This window comes from Tursiops truncatus, chromosome X (genome assembly GCF_011762595.2).
Source record: "Tursiops truncatus isolate mTurTru1 chromosome X, mTurTru1.mat.Y, whole genome shotgun sequence".
Taxonomy (NCBI): domain Eukaryota; kingdom Metazoa; phylum Chordata; class Mammalia; order Artiodactyla; family Delphinidae; genus Tursiops; species Tursiops truncatus.
This window is the reverse complement of record NC_047055.1, coordinates 112,384,384-112,408,916: the sequence shown is the minus strand read 5'-3', so window position 1 is coordinate 112,408,916 and position 24,533 is coordinate 112,384,384. Positions and strand designations below refer to the sequence as shown.

At 48.2% G+C, this 24,533-nt stretch overlaps 2 protein-coding genes across 11 annotated transcripts in view; both read right to left on the bottom strand.

Moving 5' to 3' along the window:
- BCLAF3 (BCLAF1 and THRAP3 family member 3) overlaps positions 1–2,493 on the bottom strand; it is a 77,766-nt gene extending 75,273 nt beyond the window's left edge. The window contains exon 1 of one of the 2 annotated variants that reach the window (XM_073799179.1): positions 2,450–2,493. The gene's annotated coding sequence lies outside the window, so the exon portion shown is untranslated. The remainder of the gene's footprint in view (positions 1–2,449) is intronic. The other variant, XM_073799189.1, reaches the window with a different exon arrangement.
- Positions 2,494–2,680: 187 nt separating this feature from the next.
- The window catches only part of MAP7D2 (MAP7 domain containing 2), a 107,794-nt gene continuing 85,941 nt past the window's right edge, over positions 2,681–24,533 (bottom strand). For 7 of the 9 annotated variants that reach the window (XM_019927646.3, XM_019927650.3, XM_073799163.1 and 4 more), the window contains 9 exons: positions 21,482–21,750; positions 20,772–20,904; positions 13,025–13,250; positions 12,171–12,275; positions 10,955–11,011; positions 10,425–10,503; positions 9,530–9,716; positions 6,111–6,386; positions 2,681–4,210 (listed from right to left, as the gene is read on the bottom strand). In XM_019927646.3, the coding sequence (XP_019783205.2) occupies positions 6,137–6,386; positions 9,530–9,716; positions 10,425–10,503; positions 10,955–11,011; positions 12,171–12,275; positions 13,025–13,250; positions 20,772–20,904; positions 21,482–21,750 (1,306 nt within the window). In that variant the 3' untranslated portion in view covers positions 2,681–4,210; positions 6,111–6,136. The remainder of the gene's footprint in view (positions 4,211–6,110; positions 6,387–9,529; positions 9,717–10,424; positions 10,504–10,954; positions 11,012–12,170; positions 12,276–13,024; positions 13,251–20,771; positions 20,905–21,481; positions 21,751–24,533) is intronic. The other 2 variants (XM_073799162.1, XM_019927652.3) reach the window with 2 other exon arrangements.

Genomic DNA, 24,533 nt, shown 5'->3' with positions numbered 1-24,533 from the left:
AAACACCACCCTAATCTGGCCTGTTGGAGACTAGGGGGAAAAGGGGAGCAACTGGTTTAGGGGATACTATTTTCAAATCCCATGGTCTTGCTTCCAGGTATGATGGGAACTTGAACCAACAGTAAAGCCAAGCTCTGCTGCTGTGAGTAGACATATGGATAATAACCCTTGCAAAAGCGAGCTCAGATGAAAAGGTTCTAGAATTAGATAGTGGTGATGGTTGCATGACTGTGAAGAAATCAAAGACAGAGTTGTATACTTTAAAAGGAAGGAATTTTTATGGTATGTGAATGATATCTCAATAGTTTTTTTAAATAAAAAGAAGCAGAACTACAATTCTCCATGGGGCTTCTGGCCCTTCTCCACTATAAGCACCTGCTCTAGCAAAACACTTCTGCTCTCAGGGGCAGGAGAGCCTGTCAGCTCCCCTGGGGGCACCAAAGCTGTGGCCCCAGGGTCAACCCCAGCTCTGCCAAGTTCCAGCTGTGTGTCCTTGGGAAAGTAACCCTCTCCTACCTACCTCACATCCTGGACAAGTCTTAGGACCACCTCGCGTACATCAGGATCTCAGGACGTGCTGACTGTTAAGGTTCATTCCTGCAGGAGAAGCTTAAACCATGGCGAGTAGAGGCCACTGCTTCCCACCTCCTGAGATCACAGCATATCCCGAGGAGGGGGAGGCATCAGTTGGAGGTCTTTGCAGGCTCGTGTCTAAACTTCCCCGACTTAAACCCTGAACCATAATTGGCACCCACACCTTGGACCCCGCTCCTGACTTTATCATTTCCTCACTAACTTCTGGGTCCTTATCCCCAGCCCATCAGAGACACTGAACTTGGCTGACCCTCAGGAGACACTAAACCACGTGCTCTCTCTCTCCAGGAACAAATGATTAACCCACCCTGGTCCCATCATGCACTAAATTCTCACCTCTCTTGGATGTGTCAGTGATCTCTATTTCTATTCCAAATTCTATTTCTCTATCAGACTACACTGTTTTAGGGAGTTCCCTCGTGGCCTAGTGGTTAGGATTCCGTGCTTTCACTGCCGTGGCCTGGGTTCAATCCCTGGTCGGGGAACTGAGGTCCCACAAGCTGCGGGGCAAGGCCAAAAAAAAACCACTATACTGTTTTAATTATGGAAGTTTTACCATACATTTGACTGTTTGTTGGGGGAAGCCTCCCTTTTAAAAAACTCACTCTAGAAGTTTCTTAGCTTTGTATTCATTTTCTTACATGAACTGTACAATTACATCTTTTTTTTTTTTTTTGGTCACGCAGCACAGCTTGTGGGATCTTAGTTCCCTGACCAGGGATCAAACTTGGGCCCTCAGCGGTGAAAGCACTGAGTCTAACCACTGGACTGCCAGGGAATTCCCTGTACAGTTATATTTTCAAGTTGCAAAACAGAAATCCCATGGAGTGGAACTTCATTTAATTTACACAAATGTGAGGGTGGGTCACCTACTCTTCTTCGGGTGTGTAGGTTTTCCCATTCAGGGGGCATGGCATGTCTTTCCATTTACATTTATTCTAATGTCCCCTGGTCAAGTTTTAGACGAAGCTTGTTCTTTCTAGGAATTTTATGAGTTTTTTAGGATCCATTTTTCTGTTTACTTTTAATGTGTAAGAAAACTATTGATTTTCCTTCACTTAGTAGTTAGTGCCCCTGTGGAACTATTCTGAGTTCCCCAGTTGTTTCTCATGGATTCCCCACAAAAAGACTATCTGTAAAGTTTTCTCTTTTCTAATGTTCCTAAGAGCTCTCGCTCCATTTTCTTATATAATTGTGCTTCCTGAGTGATGCTCAGGAGTGGGGATGGGTATAACAACTCTAGAAACAAGCTAGTTCTTTACACTTGCTTTCCAAATGAAAAAAAAATTACAAAAGCATTTGACTAATAGGAAATCTGTATATATTAAGAAAAATTTAGAATGTTCACAAAGTAGAAATTGCTCTTAGGAGTGACTAGACGTCACTACGACCCTCTGGCCAGAGCTCATGATGACAGAAGCTACTTATAATGCTGCTGTCAAAGGCCAGCACATGGAAAAAATGAGGATGTCCACTCGTGTGCCCTCACCAGAGGCTTTGTCATCAGAGCTGGGGAGAGCTGCGTTAACTGGGCCCTCGGCTTTGGAGGTGGCAGCCCAGCAGTTACCACAAGGATCCGACATCCCCATTCCAGTCCTGGCCCTCCTGTCTCCTGGTCTTGGCTGGTATTGTCTCCCAGTCAGTAGACAAGCCATGATTTAGATACAAAAAAAAAGTTGGTGTGGGTTTCAGCTTACTGGAAAACAGGGGTCACCATTCCCATTATAATTTTGTTGAAATGCCAGATTGTTCTATGGAATGTTTTTGGAGATTACACTAAGGTTAACTGCATCTTAGCTAGCTAGCAATCCCTCGCATCAGTGGTATGAAAGTACAGCAACTTTACTATACTTACAAGTTCATCATGTCCTGGGACAGCTCATCTCTGAAGCTTATTTCCACAGTTGGTTTCACTTGGAACTGGCAATAGAGGAATTTTAATGAGTTAGACAGGGAAAGGACACCCACACAGGATTTTTCATTTTTTTTTTCCAAATAGGTTTTCAAAAATCTGGTATCTGGTTTGGTTTCAGCACATTTTTTTTATCGAGCCTACAGAAGCAAACAAAGCACTAGCACACCATCAGACTCTTCAATGAAAATGTATTTCACGGTAACACAAGGTACACATCGTGCAAATGAGGCATCACCAGGATCACAATGGTGCTGTGAGGTACAACAGATTGCAAGAAAACAGACATTTAGCAAAACAGGGCTATAAGAAAGATGGCAAGGCGTTTTTTGGAAAGTCAGACCATGCTATCATTTTCTATGTGCTTGTCATAAAAGGGATTTTCCCCCGATATTCATCAAGATCTATGGCACTGTATTGTTGGAGGCATGTATTTTATTTAGTATATACACATACACAAACATACACAGTTTCCATACCTAATACAGTCTTACACTGTAGCTGGTTTTAAGAGCACATAACAAGATTACTTTGGAGACTTTTTTGTATCTCCTGGTTGCAAACCTCAGTCAGAATTATGGATCTTTCCAAACTCTTTATTGTACAAGACAAAAAAAAAGGTTTCAAAGAAGAAAAGGTTATTTTAATCTGAAAGTCACATTTCACCACAAGAAATGAAGAAAACACATTATTATATGGCACAAAACGTGTAAAGTATACATTCTACCGTCATTTGTCCCCCACCCAGATGTTTTTATGTTCAAGCCTGTTAAAGTGACATATTAGGTCCAGTTCAGGGGCCCCTGTCTCAGAGCACTATGCTTTTCATTTGTACCTGGTTTTATTAGAGTTGAGTAAACAAACAAACAAAAGCCCCAAGACCCAAGAGAAAAACAACAGCTACAACATGAAAAGCAACCACCTGGGCAGGAGGTGCACGATTCATTCAGTCCAGAAGCCACTTGAGGGTCTGGAGTGACTACAGCTTGGAGGATTTCAGGTACAACATGAAAAGGTCCTTGGAGATTCAGATGCCCAAGTCTGGAGGAATATGCCTAATGGAGCAGACGGCCTTCCATGCTGTTCAATGGCTCCCTTACTCAGCCAGACTCACTCCACTAGCCGCCCAAGGAGCAATGGGGGGCAACACATTTTGCAGGTAGCTAAGTTTAATAATAAAACACGGCTTCTTGATAGTAACTTCCAACAAAGAAACCCCAGAGATGGGGGAAATGTTCCAGAATTTCTTCTCCTTCTAAACACAGACAGGGAGATATGCAACCCAAGTTTTCAGTATATGTTTAAGTAGAGTCTGGGTAAATGTCTAGAATATTTACAAGAAAAGACATCTAAATGTTTATATGCTCCAAGTCTGGGGATAAGAATGGTTCTAAGGTGACTTTCCAAGCCGAAATCACACGGGTTATTCAGAGGATCACTATGCTAATAAGAGTACAGGAAGTGCTTTATCAGCAGCTGAAGCTCATAAATAGAAATGTAACATGGAACTCTGCTAAAGCCCGACAAGGCCAACGTCTCAAGGATCTACTGAGAGTGGCCAGCGTTTGACATACTAAGTAGGAATACAGTTACATTTTGATTTAATAGTTTGGAATCCAGCGGTTAAGGACGACAGAAGCTTCTTCAGAGGGCCGGCAGCTCAGATTTGACTACCAGCAGCTTCATGGGTTCTCCAAACGCCACCTGTGGCAATTCAAAACCAAAATCAGGTGAAACCAATGGAGAGACAGTATTTTGCAAGTTGTAGCATCTATTCTCTCTCACTGAAATGATCGCAGTGTGGGACTTTCTACCTTCTTGGTAATTGCATTTTCCTTGGCTTATAGTCTCTCAACGGAAGTGCTGCAGCATTTTGTGTAGGACTATTCTTTTAGGGGGTCAAATTTTCTTTCGCGGGACTGTCCTAAAACCTGCAGGACGTTTAATGTCACAAATCCCAGTGCTGCCTCCAGCCACTGTGACAGCCACCCCCAACACCTTTCCAAACACATTTCCAGCAGGGGCGTTGCCACCTCTGGCTGAGAAGAATTTGATAACTAGAATTATATGACAGATGAAAACATACAAGCAGTATGAATACAATTATTTAGCCAAGACTTTTTTGGGACAAGGATTTTGCACTTCTTTTAGTTAGAAATGTAGGAAATAGATTTGAGAAGCCATGAACACTCTTCTAAGTTTTGTGGATTTTCTGGTGCTTAACTGATAGTGAGGTCAGTGAACCGAAGGGTGCAAGGTATGCTAATAACAAGAGAAATCTCTTACTAAATATTAATCCATGTAACTGTCAGGGAAAGAGAATGCTCAGGTGAATTTTTTAAAGTGTCCAAGAAGGCAGCTGCTCTTCCAAACCAGGGATATGGTTTATTCTAAAAACTGCCTGTCATGCATTCCCTCTCATGTGTGAAAGGACCACAACCGCTTCCCCAAGGGCCAAGAGAAGCAAACTCCAAAATGCACTGTCTACAGCCAACAGCTGAGGTCAGGTAGAAATAAGTATGCGAGACACTGTGACCTCAGCCGTGTGGCCTCCCCAACCTGTTTCCTCATTTGAGAAATAGAAAGGTTGGACTAAATCATATCAGTTATTGAAGTTCTGTTATAGGAGTGGAATATCATAAAAAATAAGGTGACTGAGATAATGCTGAGAATAGAAAAATTTCAGTCTAAAATGGGAGGAGCAATTGGAATTAAGTTATGAAAGTATTTGATGACACATTCTAATTATGTTTTTCATCATTCAAAAATAAGCCCCGGGCTTCCCTGGTGGCACAGTGGTTGAGAGTCCACCTGCCCATGCAGGGGACACGGGTTTGTGCCCCGGTCCGGGAGGATCCCACATGCCGCAGAGCGGCTGGGCCCGTGAGTCATGGCCGCTGAGCCTGCACGTCCAGAGCCTGTGCTCTGCGACGGGAGAGGCCACAGCAGTGAGAGGCCCGTGTACCGCCAAAAAAAAAAAAAAAAAAAGCCCCAAACTGAAGTAAATCCAATGTGAGGTGAGTATAACTAAGTACACACAAATCCAGTGTTTCTAGAAGCACTTCGGCAAGAAAAAAAGGCCAAAGGCGGGGAATGCTTCAGGGCACAAACTTCAGTTCTTTCCCCCCTTACTCCTTCAGGTATGATCCAAGAACAGAGGAGTCAACAGGACAGCAAACCATTTAGCCCAACACTCACCAATGTATACAAGTGATTCTAGATAGGATGTGGGATGTCACTGAACAAAACCAGGGGGGAAATTCATTTTATTAACACTACTTTGCACCACTATTACAGCATTCTCTCAGTGTCTGTAAAAAGTTGCTACTTGAGACAGATGGCTGGCCAAACTTTTAGCCAGTGCTTCTACACGCACCCCACCCCCCGGCCCCGAACAGCAGGGGTGGGCATGCTGGGGTGGCGCAGAAAGCTCTCAGATGAGGATTCACTTGAAATCCATCTCAGTTCTTGTACATACCATGAGTCCACATTTGTTTGCTTTTTGTAAAAATAAAACTGACTAGGAGGCTGAGTGACGTTTATCTCATCTTCACAAACCCCAGCTGGAGAGTTACAGATTTAGACTATCATCAAAAGACTGTACCTTTCATTAAAGAGATGTTGTATTTGTCAACAGAAGGTGTTCAGAGTATTTTCTTGGCCAGGACTGTTAAATCCTTCGATCAGGTTTTTGTTACAGTCATCCAGGCTGAGATTTTCACTGGATCTCTTGGGGAAAATGGGGGGGCCAGTGAAATCTAAGAGATCTTGAAGTGCTCGGGCATTACCAGTTCCATTTTGGTCCAGAGATACCCCAGGAATCATTTCACTCACTGGTGAAAATTCTGGGATAGAGATAAGCTCTTCTTTTGAAACAGGACTGGAGGGGGAGAGGGAGAGAGGGAGGGAGAGAGAGAGATGGAGAGATAGACAAACTATTAATTCTATTTGTCATATTTTGTTATACTACTCTTCTTTTCTAGAGAAGACGGATTTAGAGCCAAAGCTTGTGTGTAACACATCATAAAAGATACAAGTTAGTTTAAGTCTGAGACACTGACAGAAGGGAAACGGATTTGAGACGGGAGGGAAGGGGGCAGGGCACAACCTTTAAAACAATGACATAGCCTTTGAGGATACAAAAACTGGTTAGAACCGATCAGACCCAACATGGTGGAAGATTCGACTTCCCTTAGACCCTGAGCCTCATTATACCCTCATTATAATGCATTAGCATATGCTAAAGGACAACCCACAGGCGCCATGAGAGTTCCGAGGCTGACCATAAAAGGCCAAAAAGTAGGCAGTGGCCCAATCCCTGGAAATCCCCGCCCCCTCTCCAAAAGAGTTGGAATAATCCTCACACTTGTTAGCGAATGAAATTACCCAGCCCATAAAAACCAACCACGCCATATTTCAGGGTCACTCTCGCCTTTTGAGACTGACCGTATTCTGTCTATGGAACGTGCATCTCCCAGGGCCTCTCACCTTCTGAGATGGCCTGCGCTCTGTCTCTGGAGTGTGTATCTCCCTAAATAAACTGGCTTTCCCACTTACTTCTTGGGGCAGAGCCCCCTTGTCTGCACACTTGTATCCCTCACAAGCATTCTATATTAATAAATCTACTTCTTGCCTATCACTTTGCCTCTCGCTGAATTCCTCCTGCGCTGAGACATAAAGAACCTGAGCTTCATTAAGTCCTGAGACCAGGTGTGCAATTTCAATTAAAAGACAGTGGGTTTGAGTCCCAGCCCGTGGGTTCAAGTCCCATCTGAGGTGTGTGGTTTCAGATTGAGCAGGGCTGTGAAGGCCAAGGTCACGCTGCCCATGGGAAGAAAGTAAAAACCCGCAAGCACCAGCGCACTACTACAGAGAAGCCAAGCACTTCCGAAACCCTTAAAATGGGAAACGCAAACAGAGCCAATGCCAGAAGCTGAAAGTGAGCTGAACGGCGGTGGGGGGGGGGGGGGGCGGGGGGGCTGTCTAATCACCACGGGGTGCCTTGGTGCAGCCTCTCTCTAGCAGCACCGCCTCTGGGGAGCAGCTTTCCCTCCCCAGACCTCACTTTCCTCCGCTGCAAAATGCAATCAACAAGCGTTTCTCCCCCCAGGCGACCACGTGGGGAAGACTTTGCCGGAGCCACCTGGAGGCCGTGCTCAGGCCCGGAACCTCGTTAGCAAGGACCCCCGCCACCCACCCGGCCACCTGCAGAGCCGATCTCTCCCACAGCACCCTCGCTAAAGTGAGACTTCCACTCCCCCGCCCCCCCTCCCCACCACGGGCCTTGTCTCTCTCTCTCTCCTCTCCCTAGAGGTGGAAGGAGGAAGGAGGAACCAGAGGCCTAGCTCAGATAAGTGGTGGGCCGGGATCTGAGGTCCCCTCACCAGGAGTCTCTCTGAACAGCCAGAGTAGGGCTGCTGTCAGGTTTGTCTGGTTTTTTTTCTTCCTCCGTAAGAGCTTAGAGAAGAATCTAGAAAAACAAGTTGAACTGCAGAAGCTCAGATGATCTGTCTCCCTCACACTGAGCCTAGTTAAGGGGCAGCAGCTGACCTGACGCCACTTCTGGTGGCCCGGAGCCTGGGCAAACTGCTTCATTAGTGGGAACACCCGCCCCATCTCCGCCTTGCCCACCTCCATTCCCAGGGTTTGAACAGCTGGTCAGAGCAGGCGGAGGACAGAATGGCGCCACAAGCTTAGGCGCTGCCCCCAGGAGTCACCATTCTCCAATGCAGAGGTGGCCACACCAAGAACGCAGTGCACACACAAAGCTCCTTCACTTCCTTGAACCATGGCCAGTGCCAGGTCTCGTCCCGCCCCCCCACCCAGAGGCAGAAAGAATAAGCACAACTGCCTCGACACGGCGGCGGGAGGTATTGTGTTATCCTTTAAGATGCCCCAGCAGTTCCCTGCCCCCCCGGGGGCAGAGTGGCACCACTTACAGGAAGTCTGCCATGACGGTGGCGGGTGGTGGCAAGGCCTGACGAGGCCGTACTCTCAGGCTGCGCAGGACTCGCTCTCCTGGTGACAGGGCGGCTGGACCCTGGGTTTTCCCGTATCTGGCTCAAGGCCAGGGTGCACGAGCTGGGATATTTACAGTCAGTGTGCCCTGGGAAAGGCTCTGCTCCCCACCTGCCTCCCCCCAGACTGAGGCTGAGTATTCACAGGCAAGGAGATAAGTGTAGGCTCCGGCAGGCTGGAGCTCTGGCAGAGCTTGTACAAAATACTGGCATTCCCTCCTGTCACAGAGAGGACCCCCAGCCCAACTGCCCTGCACTGCATTGTTCCAGCGCCTCTGCCCCAACCCCGGGCTAACTGAGCCCCCCTTCGGTCCAGGATTAATTTGCCAGGCAATGTTATCCACAAACATATACCAGTTAAGAATTCCTTAAGTTGTTAGGATCTGAAAGCAAATTAGTTCCTTTATCAAGTTTCCAATGACAAGTTTACTTAAACATGAGACACTGGACACAGTGAGTGCGCCCTTTTGGTGGCCCACCCAGATCCCCTTTGCCTGTGGTTGCACCCACCCCCCAGCTGCTATGGGCTCACAGCTGCTGCCCTTCCTCTGGACAACTGCCTTTGGCTGATGGGAGCATCCCCACCCTGGGTGCTCCACAGTCGATGGCTGACAAACACAGTGCCATGAAGGCCGCCTCCCTTACCGCAGTCAGAGCGCTCTCTGGTGGAAATCCATCCTCCAGAGTTCCACTGGGACCAGCTGAGACCAGATCCTTGCTTAGTGACTCCCCCTGCCCAATCCTGCTTCCCTCCCTTCCCTTTCTCCTGAGAACTCTCTTCTGATAAATCCCATGCCCTAGAATCCCTGTCCCAGGCTCTGTTTCTAGGGAACTCAACCCAAAACATGGATATTAATTTACCACTGTTAGCTTTCCTGAATGGCAACCGTATCTACTATAGGTGTGTAGAAAGATTTGGGTGTGGAAAAGATGAAGAAATCAACTAAGAGGTGGTAGAGGTATCTGGGGAAGAGATGAGGCTCAAATGCAAAAGCAGTGGACCTACCTCACATCCATAGACTGAACTTCTTCGGTTGAATCATCCAGACTGTTTGATTTCCCATCAAGGGCGTCCAGGTGAACAAGTCCCCCAACTGGTTTAAGTCCATTAGTGAAAACATCTTGGGGGAAAGTCTCTGGGGCAGCACGTTCCACACCATTAACTTCCTGGCAGGTGTTCAAGCCATTGATTTCTGATGGAGAACACAAAGTCATTCTGTCAGTCATAAAATATCCCAAACGATGAAATAACAGGGGAAATATCTATAGAGGCAATGAATCCTCTACTTTACCAACAATGCAATACCTTTTGTAAAAAGAACCCCATGTAGTCACCTTCCCACCGGGAAGAGATGACAAATGACATCATCAGTGTCTGTGCAGGGCTCATGACCCACCCGGGAGGCTTGGTGTCATATGCTGTACAGGTCCCCGGACTCGAGCCACAAGGCTAAAGAGAAATGTGAAGAGTGACTCTGAGATGGGTATGCGTTTTCTGACTTTGGCTGCCACGAAATAGTCCAACCTGAGGAGCTTTAAGTACATGATAGAAAAGAGATGGACTATCTAGAACTCTGGAAGGCAGAAGAAACTGCCGTAGAACAACAGAGTCAGTTCTTAATAGAACCTGACCAGCAATTAAGCTTCCCGGAAAGCAGCCCGGCCAGCAGATGGCCTGGCTCCGGCACTGGGATTATTAGAGTAACAGAGGAACCCGCCGGTTTCCAAGTGGACCTGACAGACCTGTGCTGGAGATGGAAACTCCACAAGGGAGGGGAAAGTGCACAGGCCCCTTCCACTAATAAAGCTCTTAGGACCCGTGGGTGCTAGTCTCCCACAGGAAGCGCCATGAGCCCTCACCTCCTGAAAGGAAGAACCTAAGAACCAGACCTCACGCTCACCTATTTTGTTGGGGACAACTGGTTTTGTCTTATTTTCCACACACACAGCAGGCTGAAGCTCCACTTTCGGGTCTTCTTTCTGAAAACAAATAGAGGGAAGGTTGGCTTTATGTAGAAAGGTAAGTGCTTTTGAAAAGTATCAGAGGATATTTGGAACCATGCTGGGCCAACTGTCTGCTCCACGGTAATTCTTTGAATTTTCTGAGGTTATTACAAATCAGCTATGTTTCCCTTATCAATATGCCACCATTCTCTTTTTTGATCTGTGGACTATAATGCTTCTCCCTGCATCCCTACCCCCATTTCCCTGAGGACATTTTTTGTTATCACCCCATCTCTGAAATCCCTCTCTTAGACTCCTCTTTCCTTTCAGGGACCTACAGCCTCCTTAATCTAGCCAGGAACAAAGCAAGGAAGAGCCTATTTTTTTCTGGTTAATCCTCTCTGAGACCTACAATGTCACTGAATATATTCCACCATTCTGTTCTTCTCAGAACATGAATTATGAAAATGGTACTCTGAATGCCTACCTTCACTTCCAGAGACACATCACTCTTCCTTGTTCTCTTCATAATTTCATCTATTCTCTGGGAACCAAAAAGAAGCAGGTACATATACAAGTAAGCCGGGTCTATATGCAATTTCACATTCCTCACAAAATTTGTAAAAAAGAAACATCAGCAGAGGATAATGTGTATAGAAAGGTTTTTCCATTGATTTTGCAGACATACACCTCTGCCATACGAACACGGTCAAATGCTTAAGGAGTGAACCAGTTAAGTATCTAGAATCAACAATTTATATCCCATCTTTCTCCTTCCTCTCCTTAAGTTACCTAGAAAGCAACACATCACTACCTGCCATTCAAGAGGACCACCCTAAAGAAAGCCAAGCTGAGGTGCAGAAGGGGAGGCCACAGATTGGACACCATGAGAATGGACCTTCATAATCAGCCTCCTTAAACCCTTTACCCGTAATTAAATGGCCTAAACACCCCAATTAAAAGACAAAAACTGTCAAACTGGATTAAAATAACAAATCCTGACCATATGCTGTTTATAAGAGGCACATTTATAAGGACACATAGGTTCAAAGTGAAAAAATTTATCATGCAGGTGCTAATCACAAAAAGGCTGACAAAGTAGACTTTAAGAAATATTACTAGAGATAAAGAAGGACGTTTCAGGGCTTCCCTGGTGGCGCAGTGGTTGAGAGTCCACCTGCCGATGCAGGGGACACGGGTTCGTGCCCCGGTCCGGGATGATCCCACGTGCCGCAGAGCGGCTGGGCCCGTGAGCCATGGCCGCTGAGCCTGCGCGTCAGGAGCCTGTGCTCCGCAACGGGAGAGGCCACAACAGTGAGAGGCCCGCGTACCGCAAAAAAAAAAAAAAAAAAAAGAAGGACGTTTCATAATGATAAAAGGGTAATTCAATGGGAAAATTTAATAATTTGAAATATAAATCCACCTAACAGTAGAGCTTCAAATTATGTATATAAAAACAAAAATGTATAGAACTGGAAGGAGTAGTGGAGAAATCCATAATCACAGATGGAGCTTTTAATACCCCTCTCTCAGTAAATGAAAGAACAAGATGACAGAAAACTAATAAAGACACAACAGTATGATCAACGAAATCAACCTAAATAACAATTCTAAGAGCACCGTACCCAACAACTGCAGAACATAACTGGACTCACTTCCTGTCCCTGCCTCACCCTAAGTACTCCTGATCCCTTAGCCCTTACCTTCTTCCTCTCCAGTCGCTCCTGTTCAATCTGCAGCATGATCTGCTCTCTTTCTAGACGCATCTGTTTAGCTGCCTCCTGGGCCTTTGCTTCTGCTGCTTCCTTCTGGTAGAAACATGTAAAAGAAGGGATAGGCTTTACTAAGCTGAAGAAAACGCTAGTTAATTCCCTGGGGTTTGCACCTATATTCCTCCACCTCATCATCGACCGAAAAGTGGGTGCTGCTCGAATATTCAATGTGGATTTACACAGCCTGCTCTACGACACAGCAGACATGGTTGGGTCTCACTCATATGACCTCGGTCCACCATGCAAATCACCTGCAGACATTCTGCGTACAAGGTCAAGGTCTTTCTGTGTCTGAGGGTAGTCTCTGGCCATAAGTATGCATGTGGCTAGAAATTTCAGGAAGTTAATTTCCCCTCAGTGACCTGCAACCATAAGGGGCAGGACTTGGAAGACAACCTAGTTTCCTCACCACTCAAGGGGATAATCCTAAGGCATGGTCCACAGTCTCTCAGAGAGTTCCATAGTGAGCAAGTTCCAGCTGCCCACAGTAACCCACTCACCAATGTGCTTTCCTCTCACTCCCCTACCAGCTTCCTGCGATCATCTCCCAAATAAACTACTGGCACCCAAGTTCTCATCCAGGGTCTGCCTTCGGGGGAACCCAAACGGACATACAGCAAATACTACCAACTTCACTTCTGTTGCCCAAAGTAACTCATATTTATTAACTAGCCCAGTTAAAGAAAAACTTCAAGTAAACATTATGAGTCATCCAAATTTAACTAATTTTACCTAATACTAACTAAGGCCCTTAAGGAAAGTCTATATAAGGATTTGCACAGTACCTGCTTTTCAATCATGGCCTTTTCCTGCTTTTCTTTTTCTTGCTTTTCCTTTTCTTGCTCTTCTTTCAACAGCAGCTCCTCCTTGGCCCTCCGCTTGGCCTCCTCTGCCGCCTTCCTTTTCTCTTCTTCCTCCTGCCGCTTCTTTTCCTCTTCCTGCTTACGGGCTGCTTCTTCTAGGCGAAGTCTTTCCCCCTCTGCCTTTCTTTGCAATTCCTCTCTCTCCAGCCTTTTGAGAACATAAATGATGTTAGAAGACAACGACGACGTGCCCAAAAGGTAAACTACCAAGAGCTATGTACCAACAGTAGAGCATAACACTTGCCACTGTCACAGACACATGCATATGAGTTAGCATCCACTTAAGAAAATGACTCACATCCTTCTCAGAAAGCCACTCCAGTCCACAACGTTACCAAAAAAAAAATAATAAGCAAAGTGGACTTTAAATTCTGTGATACCCAGAGTAATAATGTATTGATTTGTGAATAGACTGTAATGAAGACACAGATGTTCCCTAGCCAATTTACAAATGACCACAGGCCCATCATTCTTTTTTTTTTTTTTTTTTTTTTTGCGGTACGCGGGCCTCTCACTGCTGTGGCCTCTCCCGTTGCGGAGCACAGGCTCCGGACGCGCAGGCTCAGCGGCCATGGCTCACGGGCCCAGCCGCCCCGCGGCATGTGGGATCTTCCCGGACCGGGGCACGAACCCGTGTCCCCTGCATCGGCAGGCGGACTCTCAACCACTGCGCCACCAGGGAAGCCCCCATCATTCTTACTGAATGAGAATTCCTTAAAAACTGAGTAGGATAAATATTTAAAACCAACTTAAATGCACTACCAAATGTAAAATAGGTAGTTAGTGGGAAGCAGCTGCATAGCACAGGGAGATCAGCTCGGTGCTTTGTGACCACCTAGAGGGGTGGGATAGGGGCGGTGGGAGGGAGACGCAAGAGGGAGGGGATAAGGGGATCTATGTATACGGTATAGCTGATTCACTTTGTTATACAGCAGAAACTAACACACCATTGTAAAACAATTATACTCCAATAAAGATGTTAAAAAAAAAAACAACTTAAGCTAGAAAAAAAAAAAGAAAAAAAACCTCGAAGTGTCTCAGTGACTCTCACATCTGTGCCAGTCAGCAATTTGAGAGCAGTGACTAGGAGCTCAAAAAGTTCACTTTGGTTTTAATTAGTATGTGACTCCTGAAGCAGCAAATGGAAGAAAATGCTCAACAGAAACTTGACATTTAAGGAATTAAAGCATCTATTTTCCATTTATCTTGGCATTCTTTAAAAAAATTTTAGCTTTTATTCTTTGCTAAATGAAAATTAAATGGCATTTAGACATTTTTCATCCACAGATGAATGGTCAGCGATGTAACGATAAAGAGCTTAAGCAGTGAGGGAAAACTCTGTAAAGTCTAAGTGCTTGTTTTTACATTTCTAACGTTCTTCCTGCTCATGTGTGTCACTTTCCTCTTCTATGAAAAAATGTGGATAACTATACTCATTTTGCAGCGAGTTACTGACTGGCAATGTGCCCCATGGGCAAGACCAAGACTGCATTCTGATTGTGCCACTTGCTGTGTGACCCTTCCTTGGAAAGTCACTCAACATTTCTGACCATTTTAAAAAAATGGGAATAGCTATATTACTGGCTCCTCGACATCACTGTGGGAATAAATGAGATAATGGGAAGCACTTAGCACAATGCCTGGTCCTGGGCAGATTCTCAAATGCTAGTGTGTTTTACAATTTAAAATGAACGCTCTCTTCAATTCCCAGTGTCCTTTTAAGCGCATCTGTAAATGTGTATGTTTTTCAGAAATTATCTTTATTTGGAAGCAGGTACCACTGACTTACTGGGGCGCTGGTATATTGTTATAAATGATCAAGACTTAAAAAGAACATCCTTCCACCCTAACGGTTGGCTTTAGGAATCACGGGGGCAATTAGCCTATGTGCTACCAAAGAAATATTTTAAAAGGTAAAAAAATACACAAAGACATTAGCCTAAAACTACAATGGGACATGACAATGTATTCTATGTTCACAGAGGGTGCAGTGCCTAAAAGCTGGAACAACTGAAATTACTAACAAATATTCTGGAGAACTTTGGAGAAGAGCATTATGGGGCCTAGTCAGAAAGAAACTCACCAGTTCTTAGTTTCCTGAATGAAAGACTAGGATGCCCAACACAGGATTGTAAAAACCGGATGTGTCAATAACAAAACTTCTCCCAAGGTTAATCAGAGCACTGTTTTAGTATTTCTCTCTCTTTTAAGGAGCCAGTTGTGACTGTCTCAGAGAAGTTTATACACGAAGGATACGTATATAAATTAACCCACAAGCTACTTCATCCTTAGGATCTGAAAAGCCACTCGGTTTCTTCCGTTTTACCAGGAGGACTTCAGAGGTGCCCGATGCATAGCTATGCAGTAACACATCCTCTTAGCCCCTAGGTCTCCATAATCCAAGTCATCACCCACAACATAAATTCCTCCCCACAGGCCCATAAGCCCCTACAGACAAAATTCCCTCCATTTAACCACACTCTGCTTCCCCCAAAGTAGCTAAAAACTGGCTTTCCCTGTGTGAAACCAAGTCTCTCAAAATCCTCTCCAAGAATAAACACTCTTTCTCTCCCTGCTTAACGAACCAGAGAGGACATGGCAGTGCCATTTCCCCAGCGCCCCTCTGCTGCAGGCAGCCTGACCCCACTGCCCTTACCGTCATTACCGGCTCCCTCCGGAGCTCACCAGACCCACGTGTACTTCTGTCACCCCCGCCCGTCCTTGCTCCTGCCACCCACCCCAAACCTACCCCCCTTCCTCACCAGATAGAAAGTACCAGAAAACTGTGCACTGTAGTCATCATTCAGTGGATACATCCCTCATCCCCGTTCCCGGCCACCGGTGAGGGTCTTCTGTGTAACGACCCCCATCTCTCAAGCTCCAGACGCCGGCCCCCTCTCGTCCCACCCTCTCACATTTGCACCATGTCCCTGACACATGTTCAGTCTCGACTCATTCAATCTCCGGATGAGTATGTGGGTTTCACTTTCTCCCTTCCTTACGTGCTTAAAAGTTTTCATTTAAAAAAGCTTAACCTTCAATGTTCTAACCTTCCCCTTCTTTGATCTGCCCTCACCCGTCCCTCGCCGCCTTCTCTCCTGAGCGGCCCCGGGCAGCTCTGTGCCGTCCCTGCATCCGCTCCCTCTTCTCTCAGGGCGCCCAGGCTGCCCAGCCACTGAGCATCTGTGGGATGGCATGGGGGCCACTCTGGGCCCTCCTGGGTTGTCAACAGTGGTTGAAGTAAGGCCCAGACAAGGCTGACTGGTCATCTTTCCCTGGACCTCAGCCGCCACGCCAGCCATCCATCCTCACCTCCCAGACCCCCAGGGGAACAGTCCAAACCTCCACTTTTCCACCGTCTTCCACATCCTCTTTAGTCGATGGCATCATCAACCACTTTCCAGAGAAGACCGGGGCCACCTGATCTGGGCTTCCTAAACTTCACTCCTCTACAGCATTCCTGCTCAGAAAATGCCCCCTTTTTTCTGCTTAGATGCAAAGGATTATAAATGCCACCAACCACACTATTAATTCCACACACAGCCCCGCACCCGAGTTCCTTCCACCGTCCCCCTCTCTTCCTTCCATCGCTTTGTCCTTCTACACGGACCTTCCCACGGCCTGCAAAACACTCAGGCCTCAGGGATCCCAAACAACTCTCCTCTGTCCCCTCTCCCCTGCATTCTGCTGATGCTCAGGGCCTCTGCCATCTCACCTCTGTCAAGCTGCTTCTGTCTCCACCCCTCTCCATGATTTCCCCCCAAACCTCCATTCGTGTCCTAAACCCCAAGACCAACGGCCTTTCCTCAGCCTCGACACGTCTCGCAGGTGCAAGCGGCATTCGACTTCCCTCCTGTGAGGGCCTGGCTCTCCCTTCCTGACTCGGCCGCCACCCCCCGCGCCAGACGGGCCCTGCCTGCCCAGCTCTTACCCCGACAGTCCACCACCCAGAGGCTCAACCGACGAGCTGCCAGGGCTGAGCGGCACCAGGACCTCTGCCGGAAGGGCCGGGCCCAGGCCAACTCTCGCACAGATACTGAGCTGCAGCCTGGCTATGTGACCCTGCTGATGGAGGGTGCCTAACTCAACTATCTTTCCACTTGGGCCCACAGCAGCTATCTTAACTTCTTAACATGACTCATTTTGCAATCCCAGTAAGATCTCTTTGCTTCTAGTTTCTGCCAGTGCCTTCCCTGGGGCGGACCCAGGGTCTAGGGTTTCTTGCTCCAAGAATCCTGATTTCTATCTTGGGCCATCCACGAGCCCAGGCACTGTGCCCTGTTCTGCATGCTTCCAGGAGAGCCCCAGGGTCACTGCTAGCGGGGACTGGACCAGCGTTTGCTCTTCTTCCGGGCCCAGCTGTCTGGGCACCTTGTCAGCCCTTCTGCTCTGAGCAGTCTCATCCCTGACTCGGATGGCGTTTTCCTCACCAGTTTGTCACAGTGATTGGCTTTCCACGGTCTGGCTCAAGTATCTTTATTTTCTCTATATTCTCTCATCTGGCAACTACATTTGTGTGGCTTCAACCACTGACTCTTAAGCACAAAACAGGAGCGAGGATGATCTTATCCCAAGAGGTGTCCGCTGTGTTCCAGGCCCTGGTTGTGTGGTACTGTACTTTCTCACCTCCCACGTGGTGCTAGCAAAGCTTCATATTCTGGCAAGAGAGAGGAAAACTGATTTTGGGTCAAGGGTATTGCTCTCATTTTTGCCTAGGCCCCAGGCTTCAATTCCATTTCTAATCACCTGGATATCTTGCAGGCACCTTAAACTTAGTTTATCTACAATCAAATGGCTTGTTTTTACCCTCTAAAATCAATTCCTTCTGTCCTTCCTTTATCTGTCATTGGGTGTACCATTCTCCTATGCTTAGAATCAAACCTTGGCGTCGACTTTGAATGGGCCCATTTCTGTTGAACCCGCCTTCACTCCTCCAGCTCGAGCTCCACCACACTGCGCTGCCTTCTCTTAACCCACGATTGCAATGGCTTCTCATTTGGGCCTCTTCCTACTTCTCTACCTTTCCTGTATGTTCACTGAGCGCCAGCACCAGTGATCCAAAGACTGTACCCCGGCCAAGGTGCTTAGTTGGGGGAAGTAGGCCTGTGAACAAATGAGGAGGCTCTGTGATCAGCCGACCAGCCGGGCTGGGCGGGCGAAGAGGGGGAGAGGTCTGTTCTCTCCCAGGGGCAGGGCTGGAAAGGCTTGCAGACAGGGAGCAGTGCTTGACCCGAGTCGGACAATGGAAAATGTGTCTGCTGACAAGGAGCTCGAGGCCACGGGAGGCAGCGTGAAAGCAGATGAGGAGGTGTGGACCTGCAGGACACAGGGGTGCTCAGGCCGTGGCAGGCCTCCTGTGGGCAGGGGAGTCACCGGCTTGTTAAAGGACAGGAGCAGGACAATGACACTTATCTGAGAACAGGCACTGGGGACACAGCGTGGACAGTGGATGAGCTCCGCGAGACCTAGAGCGGGGAGCTCAGTGCGGATGCCACAGACACAGTCCAGGTCAGAGACCACAGGGGCCAGAGCTCAGGAGGGGAGAAGGGGCTGGAGGGGAAGGGAGACGAGAGAGATGCTAGAGGCGGCCGAGACAGACCTGACAGGGGACGGGACACTGACGAGGAAGGAGAGGGGAAGTTGAGAGCTGGCTCGGACACATCTGATCTGGTTGCCTGGAGACATGGAGGACTGAGCTTGTGAAAGGAAAAGCAAGTCTGCGAGAAAGACAGTAAGGTCTGCTTTGGAAATGCTCAATTTGAGATGTGTGTGGGACACACTTAAAGGAAAGCATAAAGCAGTTGGTAATACTGCCTGCAGGTTCTAGACCAGTGCTAGCCAACAGACCTTTCTGTGATGAGGGAAACGTTCTAGAGATTTGTGTAGTCCGATATGGTAGCCACTAGCCATGTAGCTACTGAGCACTTGAAATGTGGCCATACGGCTGGGGAACTGAATTGGACTTGATCTTAGTGTATTTCCATTTCGGTGGCCACCTGGGACTAGAGGCGGTGGTACTGGACAGCACAGGCTCAGGAGGCATCAGTACCCATGTGTGATTTAATGCCTCCCTTGTACCAGAAAGTATTGAAGGTTTACAGAGCAAGATGAAATTGGCTTCAGAAATAGATGGTAAAACAAGGCAAAGAAAAGATGAGGGTAGAAAGGGAGATGAGAGCAGAGTTGGGTTAGCACCCCAAATGCTGAGCATGAGGACGCTGTGTGAAATGCGAGCCCCAAACTTTTGAAGCCAGAGGAAGCTGGCAGCGCATTGGGGGCGCGGGCCAGGCAGGAGGGCGCAGCGCTGCTCGGGAAGGGCTTGTCAGGTGAAGCTGGCCAAGGACTGAGGGCTGGGAGCCCAGGTGATGCGTGAGGGGCTGAGCGGGAGACAGAGGAGACTGAGAAGGAGAGGCAAGAGAAGCAAGGGCAAGCGCGACACGGTCAAAGCCAACCAAGAAATGGATTAGGAGTCCGGCAATTAGGAGGAATGGTGAGTGTGAGGTCTGCAGACTGAGTGTGAGTAGAGGAAATAGAGACAGGCAGTACAGTCAATTCTTTGAGGAGCTGCGCTGTGAAGGAAACAGGAGAGGGTGCTGGCTGGAAGGCAGAGAGCTGCACCTTCCTTAGCACAAGCTACAGGCACGCGACTCACCTGCTCAGGGCCCGCACATCCCAAGCCCTGTCACTGAGGTCCTGCGACTCATCCTCCTCTCCTGGGACCTCCCTTCACACATCCTGCGGCCCACCCAACCCAGCCCAAACACACCACTCAGTAAAAAGACCTGCTGCTGTTAACCAAAAGGTTGGAGGTGGGAAAATCATCAGAGAAGTCCAGAGTTCGAAGAAGGAACCAGCCAGACCTCCCCCCTCCTCCTTCAAAGAAATAAATCAGCAGAAGTGTAATGACAGACCACAACAGACTTGCCAAGGTCACTTGAGGATGAAGAATATTCTATTACTGATTAAACTCAGCGCCATAGCTGAGTGAAACACGGCAACGTGGCCGGCTCCCTGTCACGTTAAATCCTCTCAACAGTACTGGACTGTACTCTGTGATTATCCTAAGAGCTTCCTTTATCAATTTAATGATAAAATCTTCCTTGCCCTTCAACATGCATTTCTCTCTGAATACTAAGACCAGAATAGGCAGAACCGTCTGTATTTTGACCAAGTGCCCCAGGGGTCAATGCAGTGGTTCTCAAAGTCTGGTGAGCTACTGAAGCGGGACACGGCCTGGGCCTGTGTATTTTCACCGCAACCCCTGACTGACTCTGACACCCTCCAAAGTTTAGGGACCACTGCCATGACATCTTCTTTCGTGCTCCAGGATGGGAGTCCCCGTACCTCGTGTCTCATGGCCTATGAGGTCGGCTTCAGCCCCAGCTAGGAGCCTCTGCTCAACCCTCCTTTCTCTTACCTGGGGGTGAAAGTTAGAATAATTTGGGGGAAAAAAAACACGATTCAGGAAGCAGAATCAAGATGTCTACATCCGGAACCGCCTGTCTTTTCAGGGAGAACCTCACTCTATAAACAAAACTCAAACTCCTTTGATAGCTCTACGAGGCCTGGCTGGTCCTAGAGTGTATGCCGAGAACAGGGGCTGTCGGTAACACCGATATCCAGGAGCTGGGAGTTTCCGCGGTCTCAGAAGGCCTGAGCACCCCCATACCTGTCTTGCTCTTCCTTCTCCAGACGTTCTTGCTGCTCCTGTTCCTTCTGCAGCCGGGCCTGTCGTCTCTTTTCGGCCAGCATCTTTGTGGCCTCTCCTGCATCAGTGGTGCCCGCTGTGGGCTTCCACGAGGCTGCATTGGAGGAAAAGATCAAGGGAAATGAAACAGTGACTGCACTCACACGGCAGCTACCACTTCGGATTGAAAAATCCAACCCAGTGGGTGATGGGAAATGCTGCCAGGACCAGCACCATCAGCCACCAAGCAGAGAGGCTGCAACAGGCTGGCTGTGACCCTGGATGCATTCCACCATGGAGGGCAGTGGAGAGGCGACAAGGAGAGACAGGGTCACCAGCAAGTCCCAAGGCAGCCACCACCGCTGCGCCTATCTGGATGAACTCACCGCAGCTGTCACGGAAGCTTCAAGGACTAAAGGAAGACCCTCTCTGTGGGAAAGGCAGATGCTGGCTGGATGCAGCTGACCACCCCCGTGGGCTTCCACAGCTAGGAGCAGCGTCAGCCCCTCAGCCTCCTCTGCCAGGAGACCCTCAGGAGAGCGAGGGGAAGGACTCGGGGCAACATGCAAGCCTGAGAAAGTGGCACGAGGGCATGGAGTTGTCTCCGGGAAAAATCCCCGTCTCTCCCCCATACCCGAGACTCCCGCGTGCATGGAGTCAGAGGGAGAACCGGCTGGGCGAGGAGGGCCTACCTCCACCGCCCTCGGCCTTCCCTGCTGCGGCCTCATGCTTCTCGGTGGCGTGCCTGTCTGCCACGTGCTTCTCTGGGGCCTCCTCCCCAGGTGGGCCGGCTGCCTGCTGAGCCAGGGAGCCCTCCCTTTCCTTGTTGCTCTTCTCTTTCTCTGCTTTCTTCTTGGGAGTTTCCTGGCCGGAAAAGGCGGGGAGGCGGTACTTCACTGGAGACCCTGGGTATGGCGGCTTCACGTTCTTTGGAGACTGCGGATATGCTTTTGAAGTTGCCCTGGAAAACCAAAACCACGCCAGAAGATGATTACCGGGCCTGACCACAGAACCCTCTGTTCCAAAGACACCTGGTTCCAAAAAGTTGAACAATTTCATCCTTCAAGGCAAACAAACGCAAGGCGGAGCACACACTCAGAAGTCCCTGAAGTAGGACTTCCCTGGTGGTGCAGTGGATAAGAATCCGCCTGCCAATGCAGGGGACACAGGTTCAAGCCCTGGTCCGGGAAGATCCCACATGCTGCGGAGCAACTAAGCCCGCACGCCACAACTACTGAAGCCCACGCACCTAGAGCCTGTGCTCTGCAACAAGAGAAGCCACCGCAACGAGAAGCCCGCGCACCACAACGAAGAGTAGCCCCCGCTCGCCGCAACTAGAAAAAGCCTGCGCGCAGCAACGAAGACCCAACACAGCCAAAAATAAATAAATAAATAAATAAGAAGTCCCTGAAGTATTATCACCCTAACAGGAACATATGGTATCTAGAACATGTCCCTGGTGGAAGGGACAATGTTTTAGGAAGCCCAGCCAATGACGTCATGTCTGAATTTCACTTAAGTTTGACGACAACATAAGAATAAAGTGTTAGGCATTTTCCTACCTCCTCTTTTTAGAGGAGCACCAGGGTTGCATCTGGCTTCAGCATATGGCAACGAACGACCCTGCTCCCATTTTTTTCTATTATGGCAAAATACAAACAACATGAACTTTACCATCTTAACCACTTTGAAGTGTACAGTTCAGTGGCCTTAAGTACATTCACACTGTGGTACAACCATCCCCATCGTCCATCTCCAGAACTCTGTACTCTTTAAACGCTAACTCCATACTCCCGCCTCTCCCCAGCCCCTGGCAACCACCTTTCCACTTTCTGTCTCCAGGAATTTGACAATTCCGCATACCTCACAGAAGTGGAATCATACAGTATTTGCCCTTTTGTGTCCGGCTTATTTCCCTCTGCATCTGTTGGAAGAAGGTCCATTACAGGTGTGCTGGCCTAGGCCTGGCTCCTGGTGACCACTGGCTGCTGGTGACGTAGATAACAGCCTAGCTTTAGTTGCCGAGTGCACCCAAAGTTCGCACAGGGGTGTGACATTTGTACAGAGTACTTTTAGAAGAGCATAAAGTAATCTGTTCGTGCATTACACACCGTCACTCTCAACCCTGTAGCAGGCTGAACCATACGAAAGTGCTAATGGTCAACCATTTTTGATCTATAAAAACAGCAATAAAAATGGCAACTCAACATAATATTAAAGGCCAATTTCTCACCAGAGACCTAAAGGGTTTCCTAATCAGATCCTGGTGGTAAGGAAAAAATATAATCAGACCAACATTAAACTTGGTCTTGAGCTGGAAAATAATCCTCAAGGGGTACGTGGACTGGAAAAGATGCAGACCAGTTTTCCAATGATGCTCTCATGGTAAAAGCCCAGCTCTGGGTGCCAAGGAGAACACGTTTTCTCAGTTAATGCCAGGCTGAGGGCCACACAATGACCCCATGAATACGACTTGAACGTGATCTGAATTTTTAAAATTCAGTTATTTCAGCATCAACCATTTTACTGATATGGAATCAGTCCAGATCCCACTTCCATGGTGGTCTGTCCACCCCTCTCTGGCAGTCTGCTCCGTAGCTGGACCACTGTGACCCCAGAAAGAATCACTTCATACTCGCCACACCGACTTCCCTTGTGCCACCATTCTGTTAGGCCTGGAGCCACACAGAACCCCCGTGACACCTCGTCCACGTGGACGGTGCCTCCTCTTTGCAGACCGTTCTCCCTCTGCCCTGGGGCTCAGCCAACTCAGGCCCCACCATTCCCGAGGGACCTCTTGACAAGCAGGCATTTCTATATAACCTTGGTTTTCTACTTTTGTTCCTAGACCCTAACCACATAAAAGCCAGGCACAGAATCCTCTTGCTTCTTCGATATACGTATGCATATGTACCAGGGTTTCTCAATCCTGCCATGACATTTGGTGCTGAATCATTCCTTGCTGTGGAGCTATTCTGTGCACTGTTTCGCAGCATCCCTGGCCTCAACCCGCTAGATGCCAGTAGCAATCTCCACTCCCCGCAACCCACCCCAGGTTATGACAATCAAAAATGTCTGCAGACATTGTCAAATGTCCCTGCAGGGGCAAGACCACCCCCAGCTGAGAACCACTGAGGTGAGACATACATATAGCGCCCCCCCCACGCCCCTTCTATCTGTATAAAGCAGGTAAAAGTGGTGCTGCTCTGGTTGAGGGGTAGTATCCTAATCCCCACGCCCCCCGAGGACCGCCTATGAGTCTCCTGAGAGCCCTGGCTTGAGAGGGAATCATCAGAGCCTTCTGTGTTCAGACAGCCAGGGTCGCACCTGGATCCCTCCCCCAGTGATCTGGAGCTCACACTCCCTCTAGCACCCTCCAAAACTGTGTCCACGCTTCCTGAGGGCTGTCTGCACACCAGCCCCTGTGCTGCTAAGTGTAGTTGTGTATGTATGTGTGTATACGTGTATGTCTCTTTTAGTTGTCAAAAACTGGTATGACACAGGTACTATTATTAGGGTCACTTTATGGAGGAGGAAGCGGGCTTAGAGAGGTTAAGTAAGCCGCGGAACCGCAGTCTGTGCCCACGACTCCCTGACTCCACTTCTTCCAACTTGGCCCTACTCCCTGTGTCGCAATGGTGGCTAAGCCAGAGCTTGGGGTCACCACGATCCCCAGATGTTCATTTTAGACCTGGCACAGAGTAAGCACACAACAGATGTTAGATATCGGGTGTTAGTGAAACA